We start from the raw sequence: 19,332 nt of genomic DNA on the forward strand, positions 1-19,332 counted from the left end.
AGTCTTTAAATACCCACACCAAAAGCATTGTTTATTTTACGAGCATTTCTTGCTGCTTTACAACCCGTTTTAAACTCATGTTCTTATTTACATAATTTGCGTCTTTAATTTTATTCAACACCCCAATTTGAAGCAAAATTAATAATAAAGCAAAATTAGATTAAACAAAAATACGGACCAATGCACTTCAAAATATACAAACATGTAACGATGAAATGACATTTTTAATGAAAAAAATAAACGTTTACAATTATTTAAAAATACAAAAACAGCAATAATTATTGTTTCCTTAGCACTCTAATAACATAAATTTATTTACTGCTATCTGCAATACTGAATATTCATAATACTTTTGAAAAACCTACATAATATTAGAAAAAAATCTAGAACCAAATCAAAACTAAAATTTGGCTGGCGCCTGATATCTGGTACGATTAAATCAGAAAAGTCATTTACCCTAATTAATTACAAAGCAGATTGCCTTCTGATTGATAGAATTTGAAGTAACTCAGTTAAAACATAGTTATAAGACATAATTTTTAATCGTAGACGAATCGATAGCTTAGACGTGAATGCACTCATCCAGAAAATGAAAGATGTGTTTTCAAGTCCTATTCGGTCCACCATTTTTTCAAAATTTTTATATATATATTATTTTTCTGAAGTTTTTCAGAACTATGTTTATTTTTTATCTAAATCTGTTTCATTTTTTACCATGATCGATCCTAAGAGGATCAAAAATCATATGGGCCTCTACAGATATACAGTAGTATCTAACCTTTACAGTAGAGGTTAGAATAACAGATTTTTGTTTAACGACATTTGCTCAACCTACTAGGTCCATTTATACCCTGGGTCCAAACGTAAATTAAAAAAAAACATGTGAATTTATCAGACCCACAACATTATAAATGTAGCTGTCAGTATATTATTGATCAAATATCTATATTTTTTGTATTATTTTGTTGTGATTAAGCTCAAGCAATTGTAATTCAATAATGTCAACGCCATCACAACTCAATAATTTTATATAATTGCAATAGTATCGAAATTTCGTAATTTCTGGAAAGGGGGTACGTAGCTGTCAGTATATTATTGATCGAATATCTATTTTTAATGTATCAAATTATTCGACCGCAATAATAAATTCCCAGAGACTCATATACCGGTAAATAACTGTTTACCTGTGTCAGCGTGTTGGCGTTGTTAGAGCGTAAAATGGAACATTAATAATTAAGAAATAATTCCTGACAAGTACATAATAATATACACAGTAGCTACATATATGAGTAAAGGATAACTGAAAGGAGATGGCGCTATACCCTTATTTTTAATTTATCGTAGATTAATTTAATTAATTTAACGCGAAATTTAATGAATTTGTGCGCGTTCATCCGCCGCCATTTTTTATATCCGCACATCACGTGAACGTCACGATCCGAAAACAAAATCACGATACAGAAATATTAATATCTTGTTTGCTTGATACCCAACTGAATTGATGGCTCGAGAATGAGTCAGCAGTTTTTCGGGAGGCACGCAAAGCCAACATGATGTAATATAATAAAAAAGAGACGCTCGAAAATGATAAAAGGGAACGCAAGCAGTAGTGCGAACTTCCCGCCTAAACGTGTTACATTTTCCCCTGCATGTACGAAGTTCCTACACCATTCATACATAGTTGACAATAACATATTTCAACGATATATGTAGGCACATATTTTCATATTAAGGTTTTAAACCAGTCCTATGGTGCCAATTTCTTTGTTGTCTTATACTTTCTGTTGCCGTACTAGTGAATAAATGAAAAGAAGACGTTGGCAACATTTTCAAAAAAAAAAAAAAAAACAGCTGTCTGTACTATTCTCCCACACTCTCTTGTTTTTCCATACTAACATATTTTTTTCTCGCAAAACAATGACTTATTTTTTTTTATTTTGAAGTATGTACTGGTTTCTATATATTTTCGTTAATCTAGTGATTTTTTTTGCCGACTAGCATATTATTTTCTTAACTTATCTAGAATATTTTGTCAATTACAGTTGGCAATACTGATTGTCTCTCATCGTCCTTCAATTATATTATATTTTCTGAATCAAAGTAAACCATAGAATTACTGCTTGATAAATTAAATAATAAATTATTTACTGTTTTAACATATGGCTCAATAATATTAAATAGTATCTAATACACAATATTTAAAAAAAAAAATAACATACAAGGAATACTTATGTAGGTCATACGTTATTATGTTTTATGTATTATATATTTAATATATTAGCTAGTGCGAGTTTGTTAAAACTAAAATTTGGAGAGATCTATATGCTGTAAAATGTATATGATTCAAAGTTAATACCTCGGTTTAAAATTACGAAAGATGGCAGCCAATTTTATCAACAGTCTAATTTATAAAATTCATAACTTTCCAATATAATAATATTATGTTTATGTATCACCATTCCATATTCAAAACGCATTATTCTAATATCCACTCATTTTATTCATGATTAAAAAAAAACAAAGGAACGTCCCAGATTTAAAAAAAAAAGGAAAACAAACGAATATTATTTGATTCCATCTTCTGTCACTTGCATACAAACTATGTTTATATGACAATTTATTTATTCTCTAATATCAAGAAGTGTCATTTTTAAAAACGCATTTTTGTTCCTAGATTATTATGAATTTTAAAACCTATCGGATCAACTTTGATGTCCTGAGAATCGGGTATCAACACAAAAATCGTATGGATTGGATAAGTTAAATGTTATTAACTTATTAACAAATAACTTTTTAACATATACCTATATATTATTTCGCTTTTATGTGCATAATATTAATATCAAAATTTAAAATTTTCTACTATACCAATTTTATTTTTCACTAACAAATAAAAAATCTCACATCACACCACATTAATTGCTCATAATAATATTATTATTATGAGTAATCTTGACTAGCTAGTATCTAATTAAAATAGCAACTCAAATTCACATCGTGTGGCTACTGCCAAAAGTTGGTGGCAGTTTCGAAATCATGTTATGGAGTAATTGCAAATTGAAAGTTTGACATGTCCTCTAAAATTAAACACAGTGTTAATTTCTGTACGTTCATGTTCTATATATCGGATGACCTTGAATTATTTTTTTTCCACAGGGAACTCAAAAATATTGGTAACTAAAATACCTAACGGATTTGGAGGAGCAGGTAACCGATCTCGAGTGTGAAAGAATACGGGATAAACTCAAACACATGTCAAGAATACGTCATACATCGAATACTGACAACTGCTCTCGGCCTATGCACTGACGCTCATTTAATATTGGTGCATTGAAGGTTGCAACACACACTATTGCACGTCTATAATTCGTGGTTCATTTTCGTAGAACACTCACACATTCAAAACCCTGCGTCAAAATATAGTGTATTGGGATATAGGTTGCCTATCGGAATTAAATTAATAATCTGTTCTGTGATTTTATAGCATGGGGATATAGTATGGGGATAAACAACTCAATCCGTGTCAGCATATTGATCGGCGATATTAAATAACTGACCGTAATTATAAATTTCTTAATATACATTTCCCGTAGTGCCCAATTATGGCAAACTCAGTAAATAGCTTACTGCAATTATAATTTCTGCAATATCCATTTTTCCACATAGTCACCCATATCCAATGACGTAAACTTCATATAGAGTAGCTGACTGAATTATAATAATTATTTCCCAAATATTATTTTCAAGATATTATTTTGATTGTGAGTACGTCAATAAATAGCGTATAATAATTGAGTGGACATGCCATTCGATTATAAGTTCTCGGTCTGTTAGTATCTCAGTCTCTGTATCGCTCCGCACAACATCTCATTCGGACCTCGAAACAGTATCATAAGTATTGTAACGTAACTACTGTAACATACTCTTGTACTTTACGCTGCAAATAAAACTCGCTCCTCCATCCATCGGAGCAACCACTAAATCTCGACCTTTTCACCCATTACATGATGACCACCACACACATAATCCATTGTTAAGTCTAAATACCTAAATTATCGACATACCAACTTCTGGCAGCAACTCACGATATGTAGTTGAATTTTACTCGAGATTAGCAATAGTTTTGACTAGCCTGAAATGCAATTTATACGGATTCGAGTCCCATTTTGAACAATTTTCTGATAAGAAAGTTTGCGAGATAGCTTACAATGTAAGTTTAATAAATAGTAATTTTAACATAATATAAAGCCTGCAAGTATAAAGACTAAAGTGTATTGTTTCTATCGATTCGTTTACTGCTACACTTCAGCAAAAATATTTGCTTTTCACTCTATACGACTTTCTATGCGAATTCTCTCCAGTTTATAGTATTTTTTATCGCATCTCCGCCAACACATGGCTGAATGAGAGGGCCGGGTATTCTTTGCTCCATATCTCATATTTCACATGACGAATTTACGAGAAATCAATTTGAATAAAATACCATATTTTATGCTTGTACCGGGGGATCCCTTACAGGCGAGGAAACTTGCGGTTTAGTTTTGCATCTCAAATGACTTTCACGTAGAATAACAGATGGAGAGAATAGGCACATGTTTATTTTCTTTATAAGACTTAGCCCAGCTATTAATGCGATGCGACATTCAAAGACAAATTCAGTTATTTACCTGTTTTATTTATTTATTATGAACCATTTTCTCATTTTATTTAATATTTTCATTTAAGTAGATAACACATTTTTAGAGGTAACGCATCAAGATAGATAATACTGTTATTACATAAATATTTCATTTTTAATACAATTGTAAACTAATATTAGAATAAGATGCTATAATACTGGAATTTTAAATACGCTTGTATTTGGGTTGTAGTGTTTTTTTCGCTATAATAAATTTAGAGCTAGTTATACTTACAGCTTGCCATTTCTCGACTTTTTTCATTTTTCAAGATAAGTACAAATATTTCAGATTTGTGTATTTTCGATTTCTCGAAAATCTCGAAAACTTTCTAGAAATATATATTTTTTAGCTCATCCGGCCTAAATTTTCTGCCGAATCCGTTTCTGACAGTCGAATTCTCCTTGATATTTTTTCTAGTAAGTTTTTTTAATTTTATTTATTTTTCTCTAGAAATCTGAATTTTCAAAATTTCGATAGGTAAATAAAATATTTTTTTGAGATCGAGATTCATCTTTTCTGATGGTTTTTTTTGAGACGAGATTTCCCGATCATAACCTTTTTTATCAAGGTGTTGTTACATAGTACATGCTTTGCACTTTTTAAGAGAATATGCACTAAGATAGAAAACATTATTATTTTCTTAAGTGGAAAAAATTTTAATTTATTAGAGTACCCAGTATATTTACAGTATGTATCGAGTACTATTTTACCTGTGTGTTCTCCATTTATTTCTTAATCTGTTAATATTGTCAAGTATAAGATATTTTTTGTAATTTCTTTAATCAAATGACATGAAACATAGAAGGGGATAAATAAGCAACCCAATGAAAATACTTTGAATGAATCAGTGGCTTAATCAGCGTTGCAATTTTAACGTTTTTTTATCATAATATTGTATTTTAATAGATATCTGGCTTGCAAAACATACATCTGGTATATGGCGTTAAATGTAACCTTTCCGACACCGCAAAAACTTAGAATTTCATACAAAGAATCGCTTGAAAGTAAGTATGCTGGTATTAATATTTTAAGGGATTTCATATATTTGTACAATATTTTGTTTTATTTTTATCCGTTATTTATATAGTAGAAAAACAATATATTCCACTGAAAATACATATTTAAAATATTTTTTTGCAGACTAGTTTATGTTCCCCTTCTGTCGTATTTTTTTCAGTGATATTTGGCAAGACTGAGCGTATATTTTTTTTTCTAAAAATATTTCTATAAAACCATTTAGAAATAAGGGGAAAAGCGTCGTTGAAATAAACCTTGTTATACATAAATAAAAGCAAAGCTATAAAAATAATTATTTAAATCGGCTGAACTTATTTCACATAGTAGATTCATTCATAGATTTTGTGCACTTTCAATAAACAATGAAAGAGTTGAAATAAGTTAAATTTGAATTACGAATTTTATTTCGCAATAATCACGATTGGCTGCGAAGAGTGAGTGTTATCTAGCGATACAGCCAAATTGAATGTTTAACCTTAAACACGAACATTATCTCAGTTTCCTGTTTTGTTTTTGGGATTAATGCTACATACTTCTACGCTTATCTCCTAAAAACAAAACAATGGCTCACTAAAGGCCTCTTTTTCACGCATTAGCCCTTTCAGCAAGCTCGCGAGATAATCCGATTGTTTTAATGCATTTCACAACGTTTGCGAACCTGAAAAGAAAACCTGGTAGCCATTTTATTATTATGAGATTATGTTAACAATAAAACCAGTCGTTTGGTTGTCATTATTATCACAATTCGTAACCTTTTCCAGCTTCGTACCATTATATCTACACAACAAAAATAACTCGACTCTTTAAGTAAGTAGGTGCCAGATAGTCGAATGTGTTCAAATCCATTAACAAGTTCCTCGGAATAACGTTTAGCGAAAATCTTGTTTACTACACACTTTCTCAAATCTTAAAATGAAACTAAACAATGCTACCCAAATTTCCAGTTACACATTAAATATTGAATGATATTTGGGGTTAATTAGTGATACTGATGAACACATTAATCGTGAATAATTACTGAGTTCCCTTCTTCCCAGTCCTTCCCCTAAGACTGAGGATCACAACCATCATAAAATTCAGACGTCGCAGTCTTCTATTTCTCTCAATCCACATTTCCTTTATCTGAAATCTCTGAATGATTGACTGTTTCATCCTGTGTTCTATCCAAGCCATACGTAGCATTCGGCGCCAACACAAAATTACGAAGGCCTCAATTTCCTTCTGCTCTTACCCTTAGAGTCCATGACTCTTCTTCTTCTTCCACGGCGATACATCCCGGTGTGGGATTTGGCCTCCTCCACAACTGCTCTCCACTCACTCCGGTCTCTCGCCACACTACTCCAGAGTCCATGACTCGGTGCCGTACAAAAATATGTAGGTACACTAATGTGTGTGCGAGCATACCTTTTGTGTTTAAATAAGACGTGTCATTGTATTGTTTGCAATCTGTGCATTTACTTATTTCTGCTTCACATCCACCGTTTCTACTAATAGTCAATCTTCTTCTTCTTCTTTTGCCATATCAGCCCCTTAACTGGAGCATATGGAAACCACGCGGCGCCTCCAAGAATCCCTGTCGCTCGCCAGTCTTCTTGCTTCGTTCCACGTCAAACCAGAATCCCGTAGCTCCTCCGTATACACTCTGTAGATTGTATTTAGCGGTCTTCCAGGACGCCGGAATCCGGTCGGCTTGAAGAACAGGCAAGCCAGGTTGATGTTCTTTTCTGGCATCCGCAGCACGTGGCCGAGCCAGGTCCAACGTCGCCTCTTCACTTTCAGCGTGATGAGAGGCTACTTGGTGCATTCTCTTATCTCTTCGTTGCTCCTAAAGTCATACCACCGCACACCCAATATTCGTCGCAAACATCTGTTTTCGAAGCTCAGTATATGGTTGCTCTGAGCCTTCGTAAGGTGCCATGATTCGCTACCGTAAAGCAGCACCATCAAAATGCAAGCGTCGAATAGGCGGCATTTGGTTTTCACCGAGTACAATCGTAAGTCCCAGACATTTCGCATCGAGTTGAATGTTGCTCCAGCCGTTCCCATTCAGATGGCGAGCTCTTTCTGTAAAATGCCATCTCCCGTGATGTGTACCCCCAGGTACTTGAAGCTGTCGACGCTCTCGATGTTTTGTCCGTCGCTAATCAGAGGGAAATCTGGATCAGGACAGGTGCTATTACACAAGACGTTGGTTTTCTTCGCGTTGATTTTCAAACCAACGCGAGAGGAATTGTTTTGCAACCTGTCGATTGTCTCTTGAATGCCCTCGATTGAGTTGTCGAATAGGACAACGTCATCGGCGTATTCCAGGTCGCATAGCTTCACCGTGTGGGTAACAGGTATGTCTCGGTCGGGTGGTATTGACCGTCCTTGCACCGTTTCTCTTCATCATTCTCTTTGACTCCATACTAATAGTCAATTCCACGTAGTAACACTGTTGAATAATACGCATATAACATTTTCAATATACTATTTTTGTTACTAGTTGAATCTTGTCGGGCAGGTGTAGGAGAATGTTATATCGTGTTTCGGCCCGATATGTAAGATATGTTTTTTTTTATATATAACTACGCAATTATAATAAAGAATCTGAATCAGTTATGTTTAGTAAACTATACCATACAATATATATTAAATAGGTAAGTAGCTATAATATTTTTACATATTTCTATTCTGATTATTTCTGGGGGTGCAGAAATTATCTGTGGTCCCTACAACACTGGTATTATATAATTCGTATGTAGTTATTTCAATAGACATTTCAATACAAGCAAAATTCATCGAACACCCTGTCTTTGGTACAAAATGGTTCCTTTTTATATCATTATATGTATAAAACACTTTTCCTCAATTAATGGTCTTTTAACTTTTCAGTTTATTGATTCATAAAAAAGCGGTAGTCGTATCGTTAAACGAAAATACGGAATGATAGAACACAGACAGGGTGTTGATTTGATGAACTAGCTTGTTCTCTGATTAGCAAGCCCAATCACGGAATGTGAACGAAATTCTCCCAGGTGAGCTCAATACGTATTTACTTTACATAACTTCATCCAAGCAATGATATGTGATACGTTGACTTAGTAGGTATTCAGCTGTGTAAAGTTAGATTTTAAAAATCAGATCGATGAAGATATCGTGGATAAATTAAATAGAAATTATATTGATTCATATAAATAATTTCAAGCATACTCGTATCGGGGCAGGTTGTAGACGACAACATAAATATCTAACACAACAAATTACCATTGTCAACAAATAGCCATCACCAAATAAGCACTGGTAGTATCTCAATCCGTTATTGGGTGACAAAAGTTACACAAACAAGAGGCAAGGGTCTCAACAATATACTTAGTAATTTTAATTCCTACGAAATATTTATTAGATTTAATAATACAAGGGGGGGTTCGAGAATAGTTCTAGATTCATCAAAACGTGTCGACATCGACTGACAATGGCGGTTTATCGCATACGCAACATTTTCATAAGGAAACCTCCAAACTTATTAGCTCTTCATACCTTTGCATTAGGTCTCGTGGAAATACTCTAATCACCAGTGGTTCATTTTGTAAGGCGCTGGGACTTCATCCGGGGGCTCTGGGTTAGAGGTGATGTTATAATATAATGTATGTGTTTTTTTAAGTATATCTGTTGTTGATTATTTCACTACTAATTATACTACTTTGATTGATGATACCTTGCAATTGATGCCTTTGAGATGTGGTGTTGGCGTCGAATGCTTCGCATTTCTTGGACGGAGTACAGGATGAACCAGTCAATCATCCAGAGACTGAAGATAAAGGAACGGCTCTCGACGATATGGCTGAGAAGAATTCTGCAGTTTTTTGGACATATTGTCAGGCGCGGACCGGACAACCTGGAGAGATTGGTAGTTTTGGGTAGCCTCCAGGGAAAGCGAAGCAGAGGAAGAGCGTCTGCGCGATGGAGCGACCAAGTGAAAGAGCTGACCACCATCCATTCTGCCCCGAGAGAAGCCGAAGATCGAGAAGGATGGAAAGTCTTGGTCGCTCAAAGGATGGCGAAATTTAAATGTTGTCACGATCCTCAGCCATGAGTGCACGACCAAGAAGAAGATACTACCTAATGACATAATGTAAGTGTTAAATTATATATATATATGATGTATATATTATATTGTTTCACTTGTCTGTTTAAGATAGCCGAAAATAAATAGGTAAGTAAAAAGGGAAGACATTCTAACTCTCGTTTAGGGCAACACATTGCCTAGGACGTCACTGACGCTAGTCAAGGTCTTAGAAGGTTACTCTCGGGACACTAATATCACAACTTTTAGGGACGGTGTACGTTAAATATAAACAAAGAATCAGATAAATACTCAACAGGTGATAGAAAATTAATCATTGTGTTGTCATTTAGGCTTATATCTTATTATTATTATTAATTCATGGAGTAGAGGGATGTAAAGTATTGTATGTGATAAAAATTAGTCTTTAGCACCGGCTAGACGCGCATGTTTTATAACTAGTTTACCTGCGCATCCCGGTTTGTATCGGGAACCCCGTATGTATAGACGGGAAAACTGTACGCGAAAACCGAAAAGCGCTGTAAAAGTATTCCGTATTTTTATACCGCGCAGGCAAGTAGCCGCCGCTAGCCGACGCAATAGTAATATTTGTCGGCATTCCCAAAATTTTTACACATTTTACGTTGAATATACATTATTTGAAAACACCTCATGCATATACCCACTAGAAATAATCATTTTTGTATAAAAAAAAAAATACGACACCCGACGAGACTTGACCCTATATCTATTGGATTCGCGCCATTTGCTTTTCCAATTAAGCTACGGACACCTTACTAAATTATGATTTAAACTAGTAGTTGTTACATGAAATGCTTATAGAATTGCGTTATAATGTTGGCTATCGGTTTTAGTATATTAAATTATGTCGTCGTAATTTAGTAAGATGCCCGTAGCTTAATTGGAAAAGCATACTGGCGCGAAACCAGCAGATACAGGTTCAAGTCTCGTCGGGTGTCGTATTTTTTCCCTACAAAAATATTGTTTTCTAGTGTGTATATGCATGAGATCTTTTCAAATGGTGTATGTTCAATATAAAGAATGTTACATTCTCAAATCTCGTGTCATTCATTCGTTGAATAAAATAAATAGTTTATTAAATTATTAGCAAGTCTAAATACATTTTATGTTCTTGTATATGCACCTAGTATTCGGTATGGGAACTTCCATTCCAGGACAGTTGACAACCCTAATGTGTTGATAGGTATACTAAACTTTTAGACTAGGTACTAAGATTAAGAAATTAAATATTGACATTTTAATGCCAACAACAATTCCGCACTGTCGATATAATATCGTATTACTTTGGCCAAGTTTCAAGAAGTAAACAGGCAAAGAGGACGAAACGCCGATACCTGTGCAGGTATACCTACATACCTGCAGCTTTGCCACCATCCCGATGAATGGAATGAATTGCCGAATATCCATCTATTCAATGTATAAAATTTGCCAATTCACCTGTACAACGTTAGAATTCGCGTTTCAAATTCCATTACACCTATAATCAGTATGGAGACTCTGTTTAACTCGAGAGGTAAGGTGGATTAATGTTTTTAATTTGTTCAGTCAATGCATAGAACGAAATTATGATATCTACTGATTTTTTTAATCCACCATTCGTGTACTAGGTGATGAATATTTGAGGCTATTGACTTCAAAGTTTTTTTTTTGTATTTTTCTTTCTGATTCTGATTCTGATTCTGTAAGTAATTTCCCATTGCATATTCTAATATTTTATGGGGGGGGAAAATAGGCGAAGGTTGATTGCAAAGTGCCATTTTCTTGTTAAGTATTTTACAATCAACTTTAAACATGAATTTTTAACAACTTTCATGCCATTTAAGATATTTATTTCACCATTGCTTTTTTAAGGGTCGAAGACAATTTGACGCCAGGACAACTGGACGCCACGCAATTCGACATTAAATAGACTTTAGGTACTTATAGGTACATATTTAAAAAAATATATATATATTTAATATTATTATTTATATTTAAATTATTATATTATGATTTAATAGTTGGTAAGAATTTCAATATGCACACGTAAATAATTATTTAATCGTGCATATTTTTAAGTCCCAACGAAAAAAGAGTTTTTATTTTATATAAAGCCTTAGGCATGGTAATTCTCAATCCGCAATGAAAAAAAACATTATGTTAAGAGTAAAATTAATTAAAACTACTAAGTAGTAGATAGAAACTGATTAAAATTCCTCATCTACGTTCTGTATACGTGTCTACGACAGTGCGGCATTCAATTGTCCTGGCGTCCAGTTGTCCCATTCCTTTTTTTAAAACTTTTGCAAAAAAATCTATTTCTAGTCCTAAATGTGCTTGAAATTTTTTCGCGATTATTTCACAATTGTGGCATATGAAGGTAGCTGACAGAATCTAAAAGCCTCATAATTGATTTAGCGTTTATATAGTAAAATTACTTAACAAAAAGAATAATTTTCATTATAATAAATTCCATAAACTGTTTTATCTATTTCGGTTGTCACACCATGTAACGTTTTCGTGAAATTAAGATATCTATCTCGTATATACTTATGTATAATTTGTCATATCAAATAAAAATGTAATCTTCTTCTTCCAGTTCCATATCCCTTATTAGATGTCAGCAATGATCTTTTTCTTGTCTGTCGCTGCTCTAAGTAAGGATATAGTTCTTATGGATTTAAATTAAAATTCCATCAAGTACCTTCGGACTTTCTGAACCTTTCGGAATTAATACACACGAATAAGTTCTGAATACAAACGATTGTCTGAGAATTTTGGGACAGAGTGTTCTTCTTCTGCGAAAATTTTCTCTAGACTAAAATAAGATGCAAAAGTTGATATCACTTGCAATGTCTTTTTCATTCTCGACATTTCGAAATTCGTAACTTTATATTTACAGCTAATACGAAGTATGTGTCTGTAGACCCATATTTAGAAAACTTAGAAACTTTAGAAAGTTTTCTGAGTTTCATTTCTGTTAAAAGTTGAATACTAAACAAATTCATTTTATATAGGGAGGTGCATTATAATTTTAACAACAAAGTTATTTTATTGTTTCTTTACAGTTTTAACTTTACCAAAATTGTAGAAAAATCCCCTTTTGAGTTTTAAGAAGATGCTCCAATATTGAGTCTATTCTTCGGTTCGATGCACATACTTTGGTTTGTCATATTACACGTTGGATCATTGTCTGTTTTATATACCTAACAGTGGAAGAAGAAAATGCAAAGGATTGCCAATTTTTTCCCTAAAAGGCCAACTGAACGATCTTTTTATACGATTTCCTAAGTTTCAGAGTATGTTATACCAACCAAATTTTTCAAGTTAATAATGGTTAATAAACAATAGCCATGTAATATGATGCAATACCTACAGAATTACCCTAATTTGATAAACTAACCTAACTTGGACTACACAGGATATCACACAAGACGTCAATAAACTAATTAAAATGATATCGCGAAAACTTTAATATGATATAATACCTACAGAATTACCCTAATTTGATAAACTAACCTAAGTGTGGGGCATCAGGCGGTTATCAGACTATGGATATATATCACACACAAGACGTCTCTAAACTATAAATTAAAATGATATCACCAACAATGTATAAAAAGGGACATGCACCTCGCGCCGTTCGTCTATTATTTTTAAATCTTTGTAACGCGTATATCTTGTCCGATGTATATCTACTCGCATTTCCGTTGAATAAACTTTAATATTTTAACTTTCGTGAAAGCTTATTATTTCCCGATCATCTTCTCGCCATCTAGTCTACATACATCCTCGAAGGTCAATCACTTGACAATAACCTGACGGTCTTTATACGTAACAGCTGTGAATACTACTCAGAAGTCTAGTCCTTGGTAAGGAGACGGAGGAAGGATAACACCATCAAACCACATCAGGTTCCTGTCAACTCAAGCTACTTATTTCCTTTGCCTTCCTCCCTGAGGGACATAACAGATCGAGGGTCATCGGTAATGACAGAGCTTAAGTAAGTAAACATCGCGACATTCAGCAGTGAAAACAAAAGATTTAAAACAATAAATTTTATTCAAAAGAAACCCTGGTGTATTTTATGTAAAGGGTTACAAAAACAGATACCTAATACTAAAAAGTTTATGATCTCTAGGTAGAATTTTTTATAATCATTCCCTTTTGAGTTGACTTTTAAAGTTTGGAATAATCCCAAAACAGAATTATGGATAACAATTTTCCAGAAAGGATCAGAAAGTCTCTCCAACTCAATCGACTGAACAAAGTTTTTTCCTTTCACTGTAAAAGCAATCTCAAGAAAATTGTAATCGAAGTAAGTTACAGAAATCTTAGATTTTATTTTAATTTCTATTTGAATAATATATAACATTCCATGTTCGCTTCGCAACCCTTTGATCTATAAACTTATACAAAGAAAGAGTATAAAAATTAAAGATAGGACGTATAAAAAAATATTTTTCTCTTTTTAGTTACTATTGTTATCATATAACTATATAGGGACCTATGAATATTTTTTTAATCGATATCAGCTTAGAGTCTGTTGCATAGCTAATCAATGTTAAACTGTAATCATTATGTTATCACTGTAAAACTTACTATTTACGAATGATATACGTAAATGAAACTAGTTCAGTAGTTCAACTCTGCAAAACCATACATCTTCACAGTGATCGATTGGATCTGTTTTGTTCTCTTGCCGCTTTCAAATTTAATTACTCTAAAATTTACGACTAATTAATTGTACCTGGTCTACTGCTTTTTTATTGTATTTTTCTTTTCTTATATTGCCTGTCTTCTTGGTGTATACTTTTTTTATGTTTTTCAGTATTTTTTCCATTTGTCATTCTCTCAGCATTGTGTTTTTCTTTTTTAATCGTTTTCAGTAACTCACCAATATATTCTTGACCCTCTTTTACGAAAGACTACCATCAGATTTCATAGGCGTGAAAATAAAATTCGTAAAAACGCTCTAAACTGGCGAAAATAAGGAACATGTTCAAAATAACGTTATAACAATATTTATAAACAATTTAGCCGTGTCATACAAATATATATTTGCCTTAACTAAAAAATTGTTACCCATTATTTCAGATTATTCAGACTGACCAATTTTCCTTACTTTCGCTTTTTAAATTGTTTATAAATATTGTTATAACGCTATTTTGAACAATGTTCCTTATTTTGGCCAGTTTATAGCGTTTTTATGAATTTTATTTTGCGGTGGTTGTCTATGAAATCTGACGGGTATCTCTAGTAAAAGAGTGCCGAAAAATACTATTACATACCTACGTTATAAAAAAATATGGTTTTTCTAGTAATTTGTTTAAAAATGACTTAATTTATGCAAGTATCTGCAACATTATTTTATAAACATCATCAACTCAAAGTTCATAGTTTAGAAAAAAATTCAAATGCCATATTATTTTAATATGCGATATATTATCGAAAGCTCTTTCGAATATGAAAATCTCAAACAATCAAAAGTGGTCATTAAATGAATGTGAAAAATTTACTCACATGCATTAAGAAACTTACTAATGACATTCATAAAATAATCCGACATAAAAATAACGTAGTATAAATAATAATATAGGATATCTTCAAATAGTTGACAGTAGGATATAAATTTATGCTCGGATAATTAAAATTATCTATTTAATTCAAGTCAAAATCTTAAGTGCATAAAATAATCTTTTAACTCGATCTGACATCTACTTTATAACACGGGTAACTTATTAAACAAAATATTGCTTAAACTATTCCGAGTAGCAAATTCTGCTCGTTATTTTGACGGGCAAGAAATTTAATTTAAAATACTTCAACTTTGCAAGTACAATTTTCAACTGAATCATAAATTAATTCCGGGTATCTTATTAGTTAAATAAATGTAAAATTTTATTTTCCTTCGTGTTGTTTTTTTAATCTAGCACTACATACAGCTTGGAGTGGACGTTGGTTACCTCAACCACACTTTTCTACTCTGTCGCTCGTAAGCCTCTTTCTGTATGCCATCAATCCACTGAAATCGTCGTCTTCCCGCACTCTGTTTTTCTTCTGGATCATTAAACGTGAGATGCTGTCTCAACTTGTTCATCCATACATGCAATATATCGAACCTATTAAAGGCGTTTGGTATTGATAAGTTTCTGAACTGTAACACAATACTGGTTTCAAGAAAAAATTACATATTAATACAATCGACCGAGGGTACTCGGTGGAAAAATTTTACGTAGGGAAAAATACGAGGAAAATAAAAATATCAGAATTTCAGAGCACTTTGTAGCCTAAAGATTGGAGAAGGATACATCAATATTTGCGAACCATTTATTAAATGAATAACATACATTTGACACTGAAAAAGACATTGACAAACGATAACTGTGTATACCATTCTCTATAATAATTAATATAATAATAATTATAATATACTCGTACCATTCAAATGTGATAAAACATCCTACGAATAATGATTGTTTTATAATAAGTATTGACCCAAGAATAAGGTAGTATTTTTTTGAAAACCGCCATTTCTATTGGCATTTCCCAGTGGTTAAGCTACAACATACGGCCGTAGCCATAAATTGACAAACGATAAATGAAGTATGGAGTAAGATTATGTTAAAGCGCGTGTTTAAACATGTACCGAACCGAAAAAAAATCATTTTTTTAGCATGATCTTACTCCCTACTTCAGTTATCGTTTGTCAATTTATGGCTCACAGAGATGGTCACAGCTCTTGGGATCACAGAGATTATAAATCTATTTTTTTATCGTAAATATTTCACTATATAATAAATGGTAACAATAATTTTACTAATGGTTTTATAAATGCGTTTAAAAATTAATAATTCTAAAAAATCTTAACACCACTGCACATGGCTGTACTGAAATATGACAAAACATTAGATCGAGAGGTTTATAAGAATACTATTTTATATAATAAAAATACTGTATACAGTCATCAAATGTTTAAAATAAATATAAAGGATAATAAGGCTTCAAAACTATATAAATAGAATATCTATAACGTTTAAGGAATGTCCAAGCTTATGCTCTGAAAATACCGTAAAATCTCCATTTTGATCTACGTTGTGTCATAACAGAAAAATGTATTAAAATGAAAAATTGTAACTCACTTGAGCTGAAACAAGGCCTTTTTTAAGCCTCGGAAGATCAGTATGACTCCACGGGCTCGTCGACCAGGGCGGTATATTTCTCAAATCTTCACTAAACCTGCAAAAGAAGGAAGAGAAAACGATTTTTTTAGGTAAGTTTTATTAACTAGCAAACGATGTTTCGAAACTTTGCTACTCGTGAGCTTAAAAGCTCGTCGCTGCGTTTTCTTAAAAACTTGTTATAAAAAAATAACTTTTCGCATCGAAAGCGTGCTGTTTTTTTCCACCCGAGCTAACACAATGAGATTAGCAAAATTTTTAAATGGTACTTTTTTACAAGCAGATTGTTATGTTAAATTATTCCGAAAAGTTTTATGAAGCACTCACTTTATGCAATTCAGATATCTGGCGTTTTTTTACATCCTTTTCTTTGAAAGAAATTATATAAAAAAAGACAATGAGAGAAAATTACGGAACTTCGGAACGGTATAACAATTTTCCTATCTTAAAAAGACTCGTTATATATAATATTACAAATACCGACCCATATTTAAAAAAACGGACCTATAATGAATTGTACTTGAAAAATAATTATTAAGACTAATAAGTTCTTTGAATTAGTATCCTGGATCTGGAAACTTCACATACGGATAGAGACATAGGCCTAATCGGTAAAGCAATCAGCTAACATCTATTCACGTAAAAACAATTCTGTTAATACAACCTCTACCCTATGGAAATATAAACATAAAAAATATCGTAGAATTAACAAAATTTTTAATTTATTATTATCGGTTTCTACCACGTAAACGCCAATTTATTAATATGTATACATATTTTCAGCTGGAGTTGATCCACTGCTGTATGAAGGCCTCCCGCAGCTCCCTCCACTCTTCTCGATTCTTTGATTTTCTCTGCCACGTACTTCCACCAAACCTGACAAGTTCGTAAATCCAGCGGGTTTTAGGGCGCCTCTGTGGCCGCGTAGTGCCCCTCGGGTACCACTGAATGACTGGATTCGTCCAGCGGTTGTCCATTCGCCGTGCGATATTTCCGGCCCACCACCATTTCATCAATTTGGTGACCTCTATCACACACTCTATTTAGTACATATTTATTAGATTTTTAAGAAATAATATGCATTTAAAGTTACTTAGTTCAAATAGGAACGTCTTTCTAATACATAAATTTTCCCCACTCGTGTATTAGACTAATACAGTGATCGCCAAATGGTCGCTCACGAGCTACCGGTAGCTCGCGGCGGCATTTTTGGTAGCTAGCGTAGGATATTATTTTATCATATTTATCATACTTATGTGAATCAACGTTTTCCACTATGAAGGTGGTTAAAGGTAAATATAGAAACAGACTCACAGATATACATCTTGATAATTGCATTCGGATGGGAGTGACAAGGTACTCACATAGAATTGAAAAAAATGTGGAGGAAAGTGAATGCCATTCTTTTCACTAATTATTTTTACTTTTACTCACACTTATTACTAAGATATTTTTCAATTATTATTTTGTTTATAAATAGATAATAATTAAAGTACGCATTTTATGTGTTTTTGGAAGTCCGATGTCCTAATTTATTTTAAGTAATATAATAATATTATGTATGGTACGATAAAGGACGATGATAAAAAAAATATAAAGAAGGAATATGTATAAATAAGTAGCTCACCAGATAATTTCAATTTCTGAAAGTAGCTCACATCCTTATTGAGTTTGGAGACCACTGGACTAATACAAGTTTAACAAGGTCGTTTGATTGTTTTAAAAACTAAAATTGTTTCTAGAAATAAACAGAAACATTGAAAAAATCAACAATAACTGATTACCCACCTAAAGTCTTTTAATTTATTGTGCAGGAACTTCCGTATATTCCACGGCAAGTCATTATGGCCATCAATCAACGGCGATTCCGTCAGCAGGGTGCTGGCGACCTCCAGTCTTTCCTCCAAAGAAGCCCCCGCCGACACGCGGAGGGCTAAGGGCACCGCCACGCCGGCCGCCCCGGCCACTAGCAACACAGTCGCGATCGCGTACCAGTGCCGCTGTGCCATGTCGACCTCTGCAAGTAAATAGAGCAAAAATTAGGAAAATATTTTTTGTTATAGGTAATCATCAATGAACACTTTTTACGTTCGATATTCAAAAATAATTAATGAACTCAACGTTTTATTTAATATGGTTGGATTATGTATGATATTTGTTTTATTAAATCATATATTTTTATATAACTAATATTGTCGGCTATGTTTTCATATAAGTCAAAGTTATGTCAAGTTATAGTCAAGTTATAACAGTTTTTATTATTACTTCAGTTCAGACTGACTATGTATAAAATAGTTTATCAAGATAATTTATTGGGTAATTTATTATTTATTTTTATGTTATTTTCAATTAATATTCTTTGATATTCTATTTTGAATGCATATATTAA

At 32.8% G+C, this 19,332-nt stretch overlaps 1 protein-coding gene across 1 annotated transcript in view; it reads right to left on the minus strand.

Annotated features, from left to right (window-relative positions):
• LOC147066011 (dipeptidase 1-like) overlaps positions 1-18,952 on the minus strand; it is a 255,481-nt gene extending 236,529 nt beyond the window's left edge. Inside the window, exons 1-2 of the mRNA XM_085955713.1 lie at positions 18,732-18,952; positions 16,905-17,001 (exon numbers count right to left, since the gene is read on the minus strand). Of these exons, the coding sequence (XP_085811839.1) occupies positions 16,905-17,001; positions 18,732-18,952 (318 nt within the window). The remainder of the gene's footprint in view (positions 1-16,904; positions 17,002-18,731) is intronic.
• Positions 18,953-19,332: the final 380 nt, after the last annotated feature.

The sequence above is a fragment of the Rhyacophila brunnea genome, unplaced genomic scaffold (genome assembly GCF_057557595.1).
Source record: "Rhyacophila brunnea isolate RB1 unplaced genomic scaffold, BYU_Rbru_1.0 scaffold_5, whole genome shotgun sequence".
In the NCBI taxonomy this organism is placed as follows: domain Eukaryota; kingdom Metazoa; phylum Arthropoda; class Insecta; order Trichoptera; family Rhyacophilidae; genus Rhyacophila; species Rhyacophila brunnea.